Raw genomic sequence first — 19,014 nt, forward strand, 5'->3', positions numbered from 1 at the left:
CAGTCCCACCGCATGTGAACCGCAGCAAACGACCATCCCCAGCAGAAAAAAATGCGTACAATGGAGGATGCGTGCATGATTGACTCCGATGTGTTCCTGACAGGAATATATATTTTTTTCATCACTGCACAATTACTGTGCACTGCGGCGATAAAAAAAATCAGTTTTGATATTTTCTATCAATCGCAGCGGCTTCCTGCACTTCGCTAGCCTCCCATTTGTAAGACAGGCTTGCTTTTTTTCTTCGGTAGTCTCAGAGAATACCCCCTAAATTTAGTTGTCCAAATGGCAAATAAGGGGTATTCTTCTGAAGAGGCCTACAGGCTTCTGACCCAGTCAGATAAGGAATGGGAACCCTCATCTGACGAATCCAGCGGGTCAGACTACAAACCTGTAGAAAGCAGTCGCAATCTAACCCAAAGTTCGGACGATGAGGTTGAGGTCCCTGATACCACCAGGCGTACCCGGCCCCATGTTGCTAGATCACAGGTTGCTCAGGATCCGCTTCAAGGGCAGCAGAGTGGGGCTGGCACTGTCAGATTACGTGGTGAGGCATACACCAGCAGCGCAGCCCATCCTGGACCTAGTACCAGCACTGCCGTACAACATGGTGAAGTGGCGAGCACCAGAAGGGCAGTTGAAGCTGGTACGGTGGCATGTGCAGTAGTTCCCCCATCGCAGCCACCGCACAGACAGGCCCATAGAGCCCCTAGAGTCCCTGAGGTGCTGGCAAACCCTGATTGGCAGCCCCCAACTTCAGTCGCACTAGTAGTTCCCCCTTTCACCGCCCAGTCTGGAGTTTGGGTTGAGACAGCTCAGATCGGATTGGCACAGTTTTTTTTTTAGCTGCTCTTGACTGCGGAGCTCTTTGACTTAGTCGTGGCAGAAACAAACCGGTATGCCACTCAATTTATAGCCGCCAACCCGGGAAGCTTTTATGCCCAGTCTTTCCGGTGGAAACCCGTCCGAGTTTCCGAATGTAAAACTTGTGGGCCTTCTCATCAACATGGGCCTAACAAAAATGCATGAATTGCGGTCATATTGGTCCACGAACCCAATTCATCACATGCCCATGTTCTCTGCTACCATGTCCAGGACACGATTTGAGGCCATCCTGCGTTTCCTGCACTTTAGTGACAACATCACCTCTCGTCCCAGAGGCCACCCAGCTTTTGACCGGCTCCACAAAATTCGGCCCCTCATAAACCACCTTAACACCAAATTTGCAGATTTGTATACCCCTGAGCAAAACATCTGCATAGACGAGTTCCTTATACATTTTACCGGGCACCTTGGCTTCAAACAATATATCCCAAGCAAGCGGGCCCGGTATGGGGTCAAATTGTATAAGCTCTGTGAAAGGGCCATAGGCTATACGCACAAATTTTGTGTCTATTAGGGTAAAGATCAGACCCTGGAGCCGGTCGGTTGCCCTGACTACCTGGGGAGCAGTGGGAAGACAGTCTGGGACTTGGTGTCACCCTTATTTGGCAAGGGGTACCATCTTTATGTGGACAATTTTTACACAAGTGTGCCCCTCTTCAGGCATTTGTATTTAGAACAGATTGGCTGCTGTGGCACCGCGCGACCTAGTCACCAGGGTTTCCCCCAATGGCTCGTTACCATCCGTCTTGCAAGGGGAAAAGAGGGCTGCCTTGTGTAACGAAGAACTGCTAGCGGTGAAATGGAGAGACAAGCGTGACGTTTACATGCTCTCCTCCATTCACGCAGACACGACAATACAAATTAAAGGAGCAACCAGTGTTATTGAAAAGCCCCTCTCGGTTTACGACTATAATTTGCTCATGGGAAGGGTGGACTTCAATAACCAGATGTTGGCTCCTTATTTAGTGTCCCGCTGCACAAGACGCCGGTATAAGAAGGTGTCTGTATATTTAACCCCTTAAGGACATAGGACGTACCGGTACGCCCTATTTCCCGAGTCCTTAAGGACCAATGACGTACCGGTACGTCCTAACTTTAAAATCGGCATTCCGGCACCGCAGGGGTTAATTTGAACAGGATGCCGGCTGAAATCATTCAGCCGGCATCCTGTTAAAACGCCAGGGGGGGTCATGTGACCCCCCCCGTGTCGGCGATCGCAGCAAACCGCAGGTCAATTCAGACCTGCGGTTTGCTGCGCTTTTTGCAGTTTCTGATCCCCGCGGTCCCTGACCGCGGGGATCAGAAACTTTAGAGTGCCTAAAATCAATATAGTACACCCCCCCTGCACCCCTGCATGATTTGATGGCGGCGGGTGGTGCAGGGGGGGTGTCGCAGGCGGTGGGGGCGTTGCGGGAGGCGGGCGGTGCGGCAGGCGGGATCGCGATCCCCCGCCCGCCTCCCATTGCGTAATCGTTGGTGTACAGTGGGTATACCAGGGTGCCAGCACATTGCTGGCACCCTGGTATAAACGGCTGACATCATTGATGCGATGTCAGCCGTTTAACCCTTTCCATACAGCGGTCCGTACGGACCGCTGTATGGAAAAGGTTAACAGTAAGAGGGAGCTCCCTCTCTCTCCGATCGGGGGGCTGCTGTGCCTTTGCAGCCCCCCGATGGGAGAGGGAGAGAGCCCCCAGACAGCCCCGTCCTCACCCTTCCCCGTCTGCGAAGTTGTGGCAGACGGGGAAGGTTCCCATGGCAACAGGACGCCTGCTCAGGCGTCCTGCTGTCCATGGTGCTGAACAGATCTGTGCTGAAAGCATAGATCTGTTCAGTGTAAGTAAAATACAGTACAGAAACCTATATAGGTTCTGTACTGTATTTTACAGACATCAGACCCACTGGATCTTCAAGAACCAAGTGGGTCTGGGTCAAAAAATAAAAAAAATAAGTGAAAAAAGTTAAGATAAAAAAAAAACATTTATCACTGAATAAAAATTAAAAAAATAAAATAAACTACACATATTAGGTATCACCGCGTCCGTAACGACCTGATCTATAAAACGGTCATGTTACTTTCCCCGCACACTGAACGCCATAAAAATAAAAAAATAAAAACTATGAGAAAATTGAAATTTTGCCCACCTTACTTCCCAAAAAAGGTAATAAAAGTGATCAAAAAAGTTGCATGTACGCCAAAATAGTACCAATCAAACCGTCATCTCATCCCGCAAAAAAATGAGACCCTACTCAAGATAATCGCCCAAAAACTTAAAAAACTATGGCTCTTAGACTATGGAAACACTAAAACATCATTTTTTTTGTTTCAAAAATAAAATCATTGTGTAAAACCTACATAAATAAAATAAAGTATACATATTAGGTATTGCCGCGTCCGTATCGACCGGCTCTATATAAATATGACATGACCTAACCCCTCAGGTGACCACCGTAAAAAAAAAAAAAAAATGTGTAAAAAAAGCAATTTTTTGCCATCTTACGTCACAAAAAGTGTAATAGCAAGCGATCAAAAATTCATGTGCACCCCAAAATAGTGCCAATCAAACTGTCATCTCATCCCGCAAAAAATTAGACCCTACTCAAGATAATCGCCAAAAAACTATGGCTCTCAGACTATGGAGACACTAAACAATTTTTTGGTTTTAAAAATGAAGTTATTGTATAAAACTTACATAAATAAAAAAAATTGTATACATATTAGGTATCGCTGCGTCCGTGACAACCTGCTCTATAAAATTACCACGTGATCTAACCTGTCAGATGAATGTTGTAAATAACAAAAAACAAACGTGCCAAAAAAGCTATTTCTTGTTACCTTGCCGCACAAAAAGTGTAATATAGAGCAACCAAAAATCATATGTACCCTGAACTAGTACCAACAATACTGCCACCCTATTCCGTACTTTCTAAAATGGGGTCACTTTTTTGGAGTTTCTACTCTAGGGGTGCATCAGGGGGGCTTCAAATGGGACATGGTGTCAAAAAACCAGTCCAGCAAAATCTGCCTTCCAAAAACCGTATGGCATTCCTTTCCTTCTGCGCCCTGCCGTGTGCCCGTACAGCGGTTTACAACCACATATGAGGTGTTTCTGTAAACTACAGAATCAGGGCCATAAATAATGAGTTTTGTTTGGCTGTTAACCTTTGCTTTGTAACTGGAAAAAAAATATTAAAATGGAAAATCTGCCAAAAAAGTGAAATTTTGAAATTGTATCTCTATTTTCCATTAAATCTTGTGCAACACCTAAAGGGTTAACAAAGTTTGTAAAATCAGTTTTGAATACCTTGAGAGGTGTAGTTTCTTAGATGGGGTCACTTTTATGGAGTTTCTACTCTAGGGGTGCATCAGGGGGCTTCAAATGGGACATGGTGTCAAAAAAACTGTCCAGCAAAATCTGGCTTCCAAAAACCATACGGCGCACCTTTCACTCTACGTCCCGCTGTGTGGCCGTACAGTAGTTTACGGCCACATATGGGGTGTTTCTGTAAACGGCAGAGTCAGGGCAATAAAGATACAGTCTTGTTTGGCTGTTAACCCTTGCTTTGTTAGTGGAAAAAATGGGTTAAAATGGAAAATTAGCCAAAAAAAATTAAATTCTCAAATTTCATCCCCATTTGCCAATAACTCTTGTGCAACACCTAAAGGGTTAACGGAGTTTGTAAAATCAGTTTTGAATACCTTGAGGGGTGTAGTTTATAGAATGGGGTCATTTTTGGGCGGTTTCTATTATGTAAGCCTCGCAAAGTGACTTCAGAGCTGTAGTGGTCCCTAAAAATTGGGTTTTTGTAAATTTCTGAAAAATTTCAAGATTTGCTTCTAAACTTCTAAGCCTTGTAACATCCCCAAAAAATAAAATATCATTCCCAAAATAATTCAAACATGAAGTAGACATATGGGGAATGTTAAGTCATCACAATTGTTGGGGGTATTACTATGTATTACAGAAGTAGAGAAACTGAAACTTTGAAATTTGCTAATTTTTCCAAATTTTTGGTAAATTAGGTATTTTATTATGCAATTTTTTTTACTTTATTTTACCAGTGTCATGAAGTACAATATGTGACGAAAAAACAATCAGAATGGCCTGTATAAGTAAAAGCGTTTTAAAGTTATCAGCACTTAAAGTGACACTGGTCAGATTTGCAAAAAATGGTCTGGTCCTTAAGGGGTTAATTCAATTGGCACTGTATAATAGTTTTGTTCTCTACAGTAAAGCTGGGAGAACAGGATCCTTCCACAAATTTCAGGAAGAGATCATCGAGAACCTCCTGTATCCAGGAGGTTCCGTGGCCCCAACCACCAGTGTAGTGAGCCGTCTACACAAGCGACATTTCCCCAATGTCGTTGCTGGTACCTCAACCCAAGCGCCACCCCAAAAAAGATGTTGTGTCTGTAGCAGGAGTGGAATAAGGCGTGACACCCGCTATTTCTGTCCTGACTGCCCTGACCACCCTGCCCTATGCTTAGGGGAGTGTTTCCGGAAGTACCACACACAGGTACACTATTAGCATAGGGATTGCATCACACAGGACAGGCACACAGGGCTCTTAGGGCCCTTTCACACAGAGCTGCTGCAAACCTCTCCTTTCACCTGGGACAAAGTGCATAATGTACTTCGCCACATCTCTGGGCGCTTTGTGCTTTGCACATTGTCCCATGGGGAAGGAGAGGTTTGTCCTAAAAAAGGTAAAAAAATAAAAAAAAGCAAAAAAAAATAAAAAAAATCACCGGTAAGCAAAAAAGTTAATGTTCTGTTCCAAAAGTTCAATAAAGTTTATAAAAGTTAATGTTCTGTTCAAATGTTATTATAAAGTTCATGTTAATAAATTTATTGCGTTGCGGCCTGGTTTTATCTTTTTTGTTTTGCTTTTTTTACCTTCTAGGTGGACCAACCGATGAACCAGCTGCAGCACTGATATGCATTCTGACAGAAGCATTGCGTTGCTGTCAGATTACACAAAAGTCGGTGTATACGGCGCTGCAAGACGAGATTTCTCCTCTGCAGTAAAAAAGATACGTTTGAGCTGAGGGGCGGTGTTCATATGCTTTGTCAAACACTTTGTAAATATATTTAAAAAACAACAACCCGGCAATGATTTATTCTATGCTCAATATAAGGAGAATAGCAGAAACTCCTAATGCTGGCCATACATGTAATGATTGTGGAGACCCTCAAATGCCAGGGCAGTACAAACACCCCACAAATGACCCCATTTTGGAAAGAAGACACCCTAAGGTATTCGCTGATGGACATAGTGAGTTCATAGAAGTTTATTTTTTGTCACAAGTTAGCAGAAAATGATGGGGTTTTTTTTGTTTGTTTTTTCTTACAAAGTCTCATATTCCACTAACTTGTGACAAAAAATAAGAAACTTCCATGAACTCACTATGCCCATCCCAAAATACCTTGGGGTGTCTTCTTTCCAAAATGGGGTCACATGTGGGTATTTATACTGCCCTGGCATTTTAGGGGCCCTAAAGCGTGAGAAGAAGTCTGGAATCCAAATGTCTAAAAATGCCGTCCTAAAAAGGAATTTGGGCCCCTTTGCGCATCTAGGCTGCAAAAAAGTGTCACACATGTGGTATCGCCGTACTCAGGAGAAGTAGGGCAATGTGTTTTGGGGTGTCTTTTTACATATACCCATGCTGGGGGAGAGAAATATCTCTGTCAAATGACAACTTAGTATAAAAAAATGGGAAAAGTTTACTTTTAGAGAGATATGTCTCTTACCCAGCATGGGTATATGTAAAAATACACGCCAAAACACATTGCCCTACTTCTTCTGAGTACGGCGATACCACACGTGTGACACTTTTTTGCAGCCTAGGTGGGCAAAGGGGCCCAAATTCTAAAGAGCACCTTTAGGATTTCACAGGGCATTTTTTACACATTTGCATTTAAAACTACTTCTCACGCATTAGGAGCCATAAAATGCCAGGGCAGTATAAATACCCCACAAGTGACCCCATTTTAAAAAGAAGACACCCCATGGTATTTCGTGATGGGCATAGTGAGTTCATGGAAGTATTTATTTTTTGTCACAAGTTAGTGGAATATGAGACTTTGTAAGAAAAAAATAATAATAATCATCATTTTCCGCTAACTTGTGACAAAAAATAAAAACTTCTATGAACTTACTATGCCCATCAGCAAATACCTTAGGGTGTCTACTGGGGTCATTTGTGGGGCGTTTATACTGTCTTGGCATTGTAGAACATCAGGAAACATGACAGGTGCTCAGAAAGTCAGAGCTGCTTCAAAATGCGGAAATTCAAATTTTTGTACCATAGTTTGTAAACGCTATAACTTTTGCGCAAACCAATAAATATACACTTATTGCATTTTTTATATCAAAGACATGTAGAACAATAAATTTAGAGAAAAATTTATATAGAAATGTAGTTTCATTTGAAAAAATTGACAACTGAAAGTTAAAAATGTAATTTGTTTGCAAAAAAAATAAAAAAATAGAAATCGGTAAATTTCGATTAATAACAAAAAAAGTAAAAATGTCAGCAGCAATGAAATACCACCAAATGAATGTTCTATTAGTGAGACGAAAAGGAGGTAAAATTCATTTGGGTGGTAAGTTATATGACCGAGCAATAAACAGTGAAAGTAGTGTAGTGCAGAATTGTAAAAAGTGGTCTGGTCATTATGGGGGTTTAAGCTAGGGGAGCTGAGGTGGTTAACATAATCAGGGACTAATCAAAGAACAGCTGGATACAATAGTGAATAGTCAGAGCAAACAAACTGCTAAGGCTGAACGGATCTCACAAACGGAAACCAAAACGCCACTGTGACAGTGACTGTGAATAAAGAGACAGAGGATGGAGACTGGAACCTTGATAAAGGCAGTAAATATGAGGCCTGGACACTTAGATGATGGGAAATTTGTGAGAAGCTATAAATAGCCTCTATCCAGCGGCTATTGATTTATGAAAGACTATCCCATGAATAGAGGCATCACTCCAAAAAGCACATTATTTATCCTCTATCCAGTGGCCATTGTTTATCCTCTACTTAGTGGCGATCACTCACTTATTACTATTTTTTATATTTTTACATTTTTCGACATTTTTATTATTCATTAAAAAGGAAAAAAAATTCATAGACTCATAATCTTGAACCATTGACCCTATGACTTTTACCACTAGCACTCTTCCTATTTTAATATTTGAATACATATTTTCTATCATATAACAGCTTACAAGCACAATAAGTATTTAATATTACAAATAAATGCTAATAGATTGACCCAAATAAGAGTGTGCCTGCTTGACCTTCTATTTCTCAAATTTTATTCTTCTGACTGGGTGAGTCAGGCTTAGCAGTCTTTGCACCTCTACCATTTGCCTGAATAGTAGAGCCGTCTATTCCATTTATCTCTTTAATAATCTATAAGTATTTTAAATGCCATGCAAAAATTAAGGTATATACTGACACCAAATGTGTCTGAATTGTATTATGTACATTTGTAACATGTAATGGGACTTTTACAAGTACATAATAATCTCTGCATAATACTGTGGTTGGTGTGTGTTATTTTGAATATAATAAATATAATACTAGACTAGCCCTGTATACTGACACCAAGTGTATCTCAATCATAGTATACGGTATATAGTATTGTAGGGAACAATGTCACAGGTCAAAATATATGGTAATCTTTGCACAGAAAAAATAAATAAAAAAGAGCATCCGTTAGAGGGATTTGTTTAATGTATACAATATATTTTTCAAATATGTTAACCCATAGGATACCAGCGCCGTACATGTACGGAGCAGAAATGCAGGACAGATATCCCAGCGCAGTACAGGAAAGGCCCCCTGATTGGGCGGGTGCAGGAGCTGCCCTCGCCTGATCAGCGGCAGGGGACTGGCAGTCACTGATAGCCGGACCCCTGTTGTATGTGCCAGCATCGGTGAAATCACCAATGCTGGCGCATTAACCCTTGCACGGCCGTGGTCCTCACTGGTGCCGGGGACCCCGTGCTGCTCTGATGGGGACCCCATGGCAGGGAAGGCAGCACGATGCCTTCCTTAGACATCGTGGCTGCCTTCTGGGAGAGGCTGTGAGACAGGGTGGATAAAAATCAATTATTTTAAATAAATAAATAAATAAATGCTGATTTTTTTTTTCTATAAAATGCTTTTTGAGGAAAATTTATTACCATCCAAAGGTTATTCCATCATGAAATAAAGATTTGTTTTTTAATTATGTAGAATAAGGCTGTACGTGGACTCCCATATTGTTGAATGGATTAGGCAGTGGCTGAGGGACAGACAACAGAGGGTTGTAGTCAATGGAGTATATTAAGACCATGGACTTGATACCAGTGGAGTACCTCAGGGATCTGTTCTCGGACCCATATTGTTTAATATCTTTATCAGCGAAATTGCAGAAGGCCTCGATGGTAAGGTGTGTCTTTTTGCTGATGACACAAAGATTTGTAACAGGGTTGATGATCCTGGAGGAATACACCGAATGGAAAAGGATTTAGGAAAACTAGAGGAATGGTCAAAAGATAATGCACCTGGGGTGTAAAAACCCAAGAGCAGAATATAAAATCGGTGATACAGTCCTAACCTCAGTATCTGAGGAAAGGGATTTAGGGATCATTATTTCAGAAGACTTAAAGGTAGGCAGACAAATGTCACAGAGCAGCAGGAAATGCTAGCAGAATGCTTGGGTGTATAGGGAGAGGCATTACCAGTAGAAAGAGGGAGGTGCTCATGCCGCTCTACAGAGCACTAGTGAGACCTCATTTAGAGCATTGTGCTCAGTACTGGAGACCATATCTCCAGAAGGATATTGATACTTTGGAGAGAGTTCAGAGAAGAGCTACTAAACTGGTACATGGATTGCAGGATAAAACTTACCAGGAAATGTTAAAGGACCTTAACATGTATAGCTTGGAAGAAAGACGAGACAGAGGGGATATGATAGAAACTTTTAAATACATAAAGGGAATCAACAAGGTAAAAGAGGAGAGAATATTTAAAAGAAGAAAAACTGCTACAAGAGGACATAGTTTTAAATTAGAGGGGCAAAGGTTTAAAAGTAATATCAAGAAGTATTACTTTACTGAGAGAGTAGTGGATGCATGGAATAGCCTTCCTGCAGAAGTGGTAGCTACAAATACAGTGAAGGAGTTGCATGGGGTAGGCATAAGGCCATCCTTCATATACGATACAGTCAAGGGCTATCCATAGTATTCAGTATATTGGGCAGACTAGATGGGCCAAATGGTTCTTATCTGCCGACACATTCTATGTTTCTGTGCCCACACAGTGCTGGAAATGGCTCTGGCCCTAGATACATTATTACGTCAGGGTGGGAATAGGAGTTACACAAAATAATAAAAAATACAGGAGCTTTGAACATAAATACCTCTCCAAATACTTGGCTTATTTCAGGTGATGTAACAAAATCTCCGTGTTCCCCCAGCATGTCATGATGCATATAGTAGCCCTGGATAACATTAGGAACAAATGTGGATACAAATCACATATTGCATTTTTTGTATTTAGCATAAATAGATCATGATTTTTTTATTTATCTTTTATGTAAAATGTATACAGCTATAGATCACATACAGGAACACAGCAGGGGTGCACAACATTTTACTGTTGGAGGGCCACACTGAACCAACCCCAATGGCTGCAATACTGCTTAGCTTTTATAATATGTATGGCATATGAACAGTATATAGGTACAGTTTCCAGGGGGTCCCCAGTCTTTCCCTTGGTTGAGAAAGACATTTATAGTCTGCCAACTATTAAACTCAAAATACTCAAGTATCAAGAGACCATATTCTCCTGATAAATGGGGTATCACTGAGATGGCTACACTGTGCACTAACTGTATGATGCTGCTCTTCAACATGCTGCATGGCTACAAAGAATAGCATCACAGGCCGCAGGTTGTGCACACCTGTTCTAAAGGTACTATAGAAATTGTAGGTAAATTATTGTTGGATTGTACAACATTTTCAGAAAATGCAGAAATAATTTGCCCAACTTGGGTAAATTATTTTGTAATCATGAATCTCCAGAACTACAACTCTGTTTATATTCTTGCAATAAAAAAATTTAAAAATAAAATAAAAAGGTTTAAACAACCAAGTGATATTTTTAAAATTTCTATAGTCATTTAAAGAGGACCTTTCACTAGAATAAAAAAAAGTAAACTAAGCATACAGACATGGAGAGCGGCGCCCAGGGATCTCCCTGCACTTACTATTATCCCCGGGCGCCGCTCCGGTCTCCCGGCATAGGCTTCGGTATCTTCATATGTTCAGCTCAACTGGGTGGAGCCTGCCAGCGTCTCCTTCTCCCAGGCTGGAGCGCTGGCCAATCGCAGTGCTCAGCTCATAGCCTGAGAGGTTTTTTTTCCTCTCAGGCTATGAGCTGAGCGCTGAGATGGGCCAGCGCTACAGCCTGGGAGAAGGAGACGCTGGCAGGCTCCACCCAGTTGAGCTGAACATATGAAGATACCGGAGCCTATACCGGGAGACCGGAGCGGCGCCCGGGGATAATAGTAAGTGCAGGGAGATCCCTGGGCGCCGCTCTCCATGTCTGTATGCTTAGTTTACTTTTTTTATTCTAGTGAAAGGTCCTCTTTAAAGAGGTTGTGCAGTGGTATCCTCAGGATACAGGATAAGCCATCACCATCAGATTGGAACAGGTCTGACTCCTCGCACCCCTGCTGATCAGTTGTTGAAGGGGTCATGGCGCTACATATCCTAGGTGATATTTGTCAAATCTTTTAAGCCAGTTTTGTTATGTAAAAATGCTGCAAGAGACTTCGAATGACAGTAAATGATATATTCCCCACTGTATTTTAGGACTGTACCTATATTACAGTTTTATTGTACATGCATACGTTTTTACCGCAAAAGCTGTTTTTTTATTTTTTTTATTGACAATTTCTTTTACAAGTTAAATACATTGAATTAAAGGGGAATCTGTGACTACATTTATGGATTATCATGAGGAATCTGGACTCCATAACCGACCAAGACAGTGGCGACATAATCCCTTTAACCTGTTTCACATAACAAAATCATAATTGATATAAAAACACATGCGTTTTTTGATTATGCATTTTTTAATGCAACAAAAAATGTAAACCCACCAGAATTAATGTAAATATGCAGTAAAGTTACATGTCTAACGGAGGTAAAATTACCTAGAATTTGTATACTCTCATTATCTCCCAAATGTAAAGCTTCATAAAACATTACTGGCTTCACAAAATGAAGCAATCTAGATGCGTATTTGACTGCTGATGCATTGTTACTCGCCTCCAAACCATCCTCCAGGTATGAAAATAATAAAGATTTTAATACTAAACTAACTATACATTTGCAAAAACTAAGAGACAAATAAGAACACATACCTTTATAGGATTTGTTAAAACCTCTTTCATATATTCAGCTACTGTAATAGGACCTGTTGACTTTATCTTCATAACGAGATGTTTGAGTAGTTGATTGCATTCAGACTCTCCAGTATTGTTGCCATGATATCTGCAAATGTGACTTGCAGCAAATGCTAAAATATACAAGTACAAAGAAATGTTTAAAAAATCATTTTAGCGTATAAATGCAAACAAACTGGAGATAAGTGAATCGATCCTAAACAAATAATTCCAAAAAAATTGTGCCGCCAAACAAATACAAAGTTTTGCAGATTCGCTTCGGACAAATGAAGCAAAACAGCACCCGCTCCTAACGGCTACTAGCAACTCACCCCTACCCATCATGACACTGTTCTGTACAGTATGGCTGCTGCTGTCACCACAGCTGCTACTCTTTCTGCTGCCACTACTATCAGCCCTATCTAGCTGCCTCTACTACTACTATTTCTACACCACCACACACATCTACTGCCTTCTCTGTTCCATGCTGTGCTGCTACTGCTGCCACACGCCATTATTACCACCGCAAACCTCACCTTACCCTTTTCCACATCCACACTGTACTGTTACTGATCTCAAAATAGGTTTATTTATCAAGGCTTGTTCTCTTGACAAATAAACCATAGGCGTTTCTAAAAAGGAACAGGCCCCCATTAAGGCTTAATTTTTGGACTCTTCTTCCCAACGGGACATTTCTTTTTGTGATTAAACCATGAATGTTTAATCTAGGGCTGCATAATTTCATTGATTAATCGGGGAAAAAACACCAAAATGACAAACAAAAAAAAGTGGTTCATATGATTTTACTTTAAAAATTATGTTCAAAGGCCATATTAAAACAAATTGTGGATGGCACTGTTATGGAGGGTATCTGTGGGTGGCACCGTTGTGGGGAGGGGGATCTGTGGGTGGCACCGTTATGGGGAGGGGGATCTGTGGGTGGCACCGTTATGGGGAGGGGGATCTGTGGGTGGCGCATAACAGTGTTATCTACAGATTCCCCTCCACATAGCAGTGCACAGATCCCCCTCCCCATAACAGCCCCGGCCCCGCCGCTTACAGCAGCGGACTATTCTGGCAGCAACTTTTATTCAGCGCATCTTTATTACCTTACAATGAAGCTCCGGTAACAGGCAGAGCGGGCGGCGGGGTAACATCACTCACTCACGTGACGCACCTGCTCCCCCCATTTTATGAATGAAGCAGACGGAGCAGGCTCGTCACGTGAGTGAGTGAGTGATGTTACGCCGCCACCCGCTCTGCCTGTTACTGGAGCTTCATTGTAAGGTAATAAAGAGGCGCTAAGTCTAAGTTCAAGAACCCGCAGGCATAGCGCCTGACTGCCTGCTCCTCCCGCATAGCAACGAATCGGCAGATTATTCGATAACGGGATACGTAGACAACAAAGCCAGTTATCGAATATTATCGATAACTTCGATTAATCATTGCAGCCCTAGTAATCACTTCTGGACCCTACCATTTTCACCTTCCTGTCTTTATGTCAGTAGTAAATTTAAATCAATATGTTTTACCTGATAAAATTGATTTAAAAAAATAAAAAAATTTAAAAGAAAATTTGGAAAAATTCACAATTTTCCCCCGTTGAAGCTTAAAGGGGTTGTGCAATGGTTTTATATTGATAAACTATTCTCAGAATAGGTCATCAATATCCAATCAGCTGTTTGAAGAGGAGGTGGCGGTCTATGAGAGCATTGCTTCCTCTTCATTACACTACTCGAGTACTCACTCCATTCAAGTGAATGGTGTACTTGAAATTCCAATCACTTCAGAGAAGACAGGCAGTGTAATGAAGAGGAAGCAGCTGATCAGCAGGGGTGCCGGGTGTCTGATCCTCACGGAACTGATATTGATGACCAATACCAAGGATAGATCATCAATATAAAAAAAAAAAAAAAAAAACAGCACAATCCCCTTCATTTTGAGGCGTTTCTTCCAAACATGCTACAAACTTACTTTTTGTGACAATGCCATGTGTTTTTAACCTCTTCAGGACCCTGCCATTTTTCACCTTCCTGACCCTTTCTTCATGTTAGTGGTACATTTGAGTTCAACTTGTCACATCTACAGTATATAGGAGTTTCTGTCTGTGGGTTTGAAATAATTCCTAGTCTCTATTTTTCCATTCTCTATGTATATTTCTAAGTCCAAAAAACTCAAGGTTTCTTGGCTAATTATTTCAGTGAATCTGACGTTCCATTCATTGTTTATATATTACAAAAACTGCAAACCTTCAATAGCACCTTCCTAGATGAATATACAGTCATATATAAATCTCCTGCATATAATCAACTTTTCCATACTTGTACCTGTCAAAACTGGATCTGTGTGTTTCCTTTTGCCAATAACACAAACAAATTGGCGAAACTGGGGGGCGCTCCATCGCTGTCCTATTCATGCGTTTATAAAAATGAAAAGATAATTAAATATTTACAAAAATGGGAGGGGTGAACTCACTTTTGTGAGATACTGTATATATACAAATAAATGTATAAAACGTCCAAACAAAACAAAACAGCCGATATTCTCACCCCATTCATTTCAAGCCTAAGCTGGAATAAGTGTGAGGATGACACACAAATAGGGAACAACAAACAAACATAGAAACATAGAATGTGTCGGCAGATAAGAACCATTTGGCCCATCTAGTCTGCCAATTTGTTTGTGTTATTGGCAAACAAACACAAAGACTGGGTTGTATGGTAAAGGGTCAAATGCCAGTTGGACAATAAAGTACAAAAATGCCAGAGGCAAACAAGAAAACCAACACGCCAGAAAGTCAGAACCAGATCAATACAATACCAAATCGCCAAACCAAACTCAATATTTATGGCCCTGATTCTGTAGTTTACAGAAACACCCCATATGTGGTCGTAAACTGCTGTACGGGCACACGGCAGGGCACAGAAGGCAAGGAATGCCATACGGTTTTTGGAAGGTGGATTTTGCTGGAATGTTGTTGTTTTTTTGACACCATGTCCCATTTGAAGCCCCCCTGATGCGCCCCTAGAGTAGAAACTCCTAAAAGTGACCCAATTTTAGAAATGATAGGATAGGGTGGCAGTATTGTTTGTACTAGTTTAGGGTATATATGATTTTGGTTGCTCTATATTACACTTTTTGTGAGGCAAGGTAACAAGAAATATCTGTTTTGGCACCGTTTTTTTTTAATTTACAACATTCATCTGACAGGTTAGATCATGTGATATTTTTATAGACCAGGTTGTCAAGGATGCGGCGATACCTAATATGTATACTTTTTTTTTCATTTACGTAAGTTTTACACAATGATTTCGTTATTTTTATTTTTTAAATCATGTTTTCAGTTTTGAGGCGATTACCTTGGATAGGGTATGATTTTTGCGGGATGAGATGACGGTTTTATTGGCACTATTTTGTGGTGTGTGTGACTTTATGATCGCTTGCTATTACACTTTTTGTGATGTAAGGTGACAAAAAAAAGGCTTATTTAGCACAGTTTTTATTTGAATTTTTTTACAGTGTTCATCTGAGGGGTTAGGTCATGTGATATTTTTATAGAGCCGGTCAATACGGACGCGGCGAAACCTAATATGTATACTTTTTTTTATTTATTTAAGTTTTACACAATAATATCATTTTTGAAACAAAAAAAAAAGAGAGCCATAGTTTTTTTCAGTTTTTGGGCGATTATCCTAGGTAGGGTCTCATTTTTTGCGGGATGAGATGATGGTTTGATGGGCACTATTTTGAGGTGCATTTGATCGCTTGCTATTACAGGTTTTGTAATGTAAGGTGACAAAAAAAGGTTTATTTAACACAGTTTTTACCAAATATGTATACTTTTTTTTATTTATGTAAGTTTTACACAAAAACTTTAAAACAAAAAAAAAATCATGTTTTAGTGTCTCCTTATTCTGAGCCATAGTTTTTTTTTTTTTGGGCGATTGTCTCAGGTAGGGGCTCATTTTTTGCGGGATGAGGTGACTGTTAGATTGGTACTATTTTAGTGGGTAAACGCCTTTTTGATCGCTTGCTGTTGTACTTTTTGTGATGTAAGGTGACAAAAAATTGTTTATTTAGCACAGTATTTATTTTAATTTTTTTACGGTTTTCATCTGAGGGGTTAGGTCATGTGATCTTTTTATAAAGACGGTCGATACGGACGCGGAGATACCTAATATTCCCCGATTTTTTACCGATTTTGTTTAACTTTATTTGGGGAATACTTCTGTATTGGAATGCATTGGCTGTATGAGTAATACTGTGTGTATTACTCATACAGCTTCCGGCCTGTGAGATCCAGGGGGCTGGATCTCACAGGCTAGTCACCGGAAGGCAGCGCAGATGCCTAAGGAAGGCATCACACTGCCTTCCATGCCATTGGGTCTCCCCTACAGCCGCATGGCGTCCCGATGGCACCGCCGCCCGCTGGATAAGGTAAAACCGCACGTCTGAATTGACCTGCGGTTTGCGGCAGGATTTCAGCGGACATCCTGTTCCGATTAACCCCCGCCGTAATGCAATTTTAAACTTAGGTACGTCCTAAGTCCTTAAGGGGTTGTTTCACTCAAGCAAATGGCATTTATTATGTAGACAAAGTTAATATAAGGCATTAGGGTTGCATTGGGTAATGAATTATCAATATCCAATCAATACTTTTGTGTCCGGATCGATAAAACGGGATTGACCATTTTCAGATACTAGGCTGCGCTACTACGCGGTTTAGTATCTGTTAGAGAACATGGCACGCGCAGCTCTCAGTGCGAACCATGTTCTCTTCAGCAGCACAGTGGAGAAGGAGAGAGTTCCTCCCCACTTTGACACGGCCACCACTGCCACCAATGAGGAGATAGTACTGAGGAGGAGGGGAGGGACTGTGGCCACTGCACTACCAATTAATATAATTTATTCCTAAATACAAATGTAGGCGGGTGCAGGCAATATCACATACCTGGCCTCTATGACAGGGTACAGCGATCCGCCAAACTTTGTTTATTAACCCTTCAGGTGCGGCACCTGAGGGGTTAATAGATGAGGTTCAGCAGATCGCTGTGCCCAGTCATTGAGGGCGCGTGTCGGCTGTCACCCGCCGCCTACATTTGTATTTAGTGATAACTTATATGCATTGGTGGCGCAGTGCACCCCTCTACCCCAATATTATTTTAATTGCTGGCGTAGTGTGCCCCCCACCCTAGTATTATAATCATAATTAGTGGCGCAATGCACCACCCCTTCTTTGTATATTCATTGGTGGCAGTGGCAGCTTTCAATCGAAGCTCAAGCAGTGAAATGGTGGGTCTCCGATTGGTTGGGAGGTGGCGAAAGTAGAAAAAAAAAAAGTTTAAAAAAAACAACCAAAATATTAAAAGTTTAAATCACCCTCTTTCCCAATTTTATATATACAAATCTAAACGCAATTAAAAAATATATTAGGTATTGCCACATGCAAAAAAGTTCTATTAAAATATTTTAAAATATCTCCTAAGCGGTAAACGCTTTGCCATTTTTCAGTTACCTTGTCCAACAAAAAAATAGGATAGGACTGTTCTATTACAGACCGGATGTTCCATAAAATGCGGAATGCACACAGCTTTTTTGGTGTTTTCTTTTTTTTCGTGTGGTATAGAGTATCGCAATACTTTTTTATGGTATCGAAATTCTACACAAAAAAAAAATCCTCATGGCAAATTTTTTGCATCGAGGATTCGTTGGTGTCATGTGACCACAGAGTGGGAGTGAAGTGCTTGCTACTGCTCCGTGGTCACCCGCTGCACTGTCCTCCTTTTTTAGAACACTAACTGGTGATCACTAAGGATCTAATTACGTTCTTGGATCAAGTACTGTTTTTTAGTTTACATATATTCTCTATAGACTCTGTAAAACTATCAGTGGTGCGGGCCCGCTCAGTCTTATTCTTTATATTATTTATATATCAGCAGGTATTTCTGGCCTATTAGTTTATCAAGGTTCCTACTTCCATCACCTATGTAGTTTTTTGGGGGGGGGGCTCTCCTATATTGTAGATCATTACCCTGATCTCTAGGGTCAATGATGTAATCTTTACTGTGTTACCAGTCGTTGTTGTCACAGTCTCTGCTGCTTGTATGCGCCTCTTATTTCCTATCAACTAATATAGTTGGCTTATATTATTCCTATATCTGCTGCCGACTATGTCTCTTTACAAATCCGCTCGTATATTATACTATAATATACTCAATGGGGTCACCTATTGAAAATATATAAATTGATGCCAGACAAGGAAATCTCTCAATAAGTAAAAAATAAGCCTATAATATATTTATATATATATATATATATATATATATATATACACACACACATATATATATATATATATATATATATAGACATACCATGGGAGAAAGTAATTATGATCGATAAGAGAAAACTGAAAGTGAACATAAAAGACGTCAAGCCATAGAATAGATTTATTCAAAAACTATACAATAATGCCGGCACTATGAAGAATCGGTGCAGTCAGTAAATGTATAGGATGAATGCACAAGAATCACTAAGCGGACCCAGTGATTAAAAAGAATGGGGTACGTATATACCTTAGTGGATGATACAAACAAAGAAACTCTGTAAAGGGATTCAAGTTCTCGCGACTGCGCCAGTGTAAACCTAGGATAAAGTGGGGATAAGTAGCGGAGAAAAAAG

The 19,014-nt window shown here is 40.7% G+C and overlaps 1 protein-coding gene across 4 annotated transcripts in view; it reads right to left on the bottom strand.

Annotated features, from left to right (window-relative positions):
• Positions 1-19,014, bottom strand: part of NDUFAF7 (NADH:ubiquinone oxidoreductase complex assembly factor 7) — a 152,866-nt gene that overhangs the window by 124,262 nt on the left and 9,590 nt on the right. For 2 of the 4 annotated variants that reach the window (XM_044290077.1, XM_044290073.1), the window contains exons 2-4: positions 14,661-14,741; positions 12,313-12,467; positions 10,303-10,383 (exon numbers count right to left, since the gene is read on the bottom strand). In XM_044290077.1, the coding sequence (XP_044146012.1) occupies positions 10,303-10,383; positions 12,313-12,467; positions 14,661-14,741 (317 nt within the window). The remainder of the gene's footprint in view (positions 1-10,302; positions 10,384-12,312; positions 12,468-14,660; positions 14,742-19,014) is intronic. The other 2 variants (XM_044290076.1, XM_044290074.1) reach the window with 2 other exon arrangements.

This window comes from Bufo gargarizans, chromosome 4, assembly GCF_014858855.1.
Source record: "Bufo gargarizans isolate SCDJY-AF-19 chromosome 4, ASM1485885v1, whole genome shotgun sequence".
Classification (NCBI taxonomy): domain Eukaryota; kingdom Metazoa; phylum Chordata; class Amphibia; order Anura; family Bufonidae; genus Bufo; species Bufo gargarizans.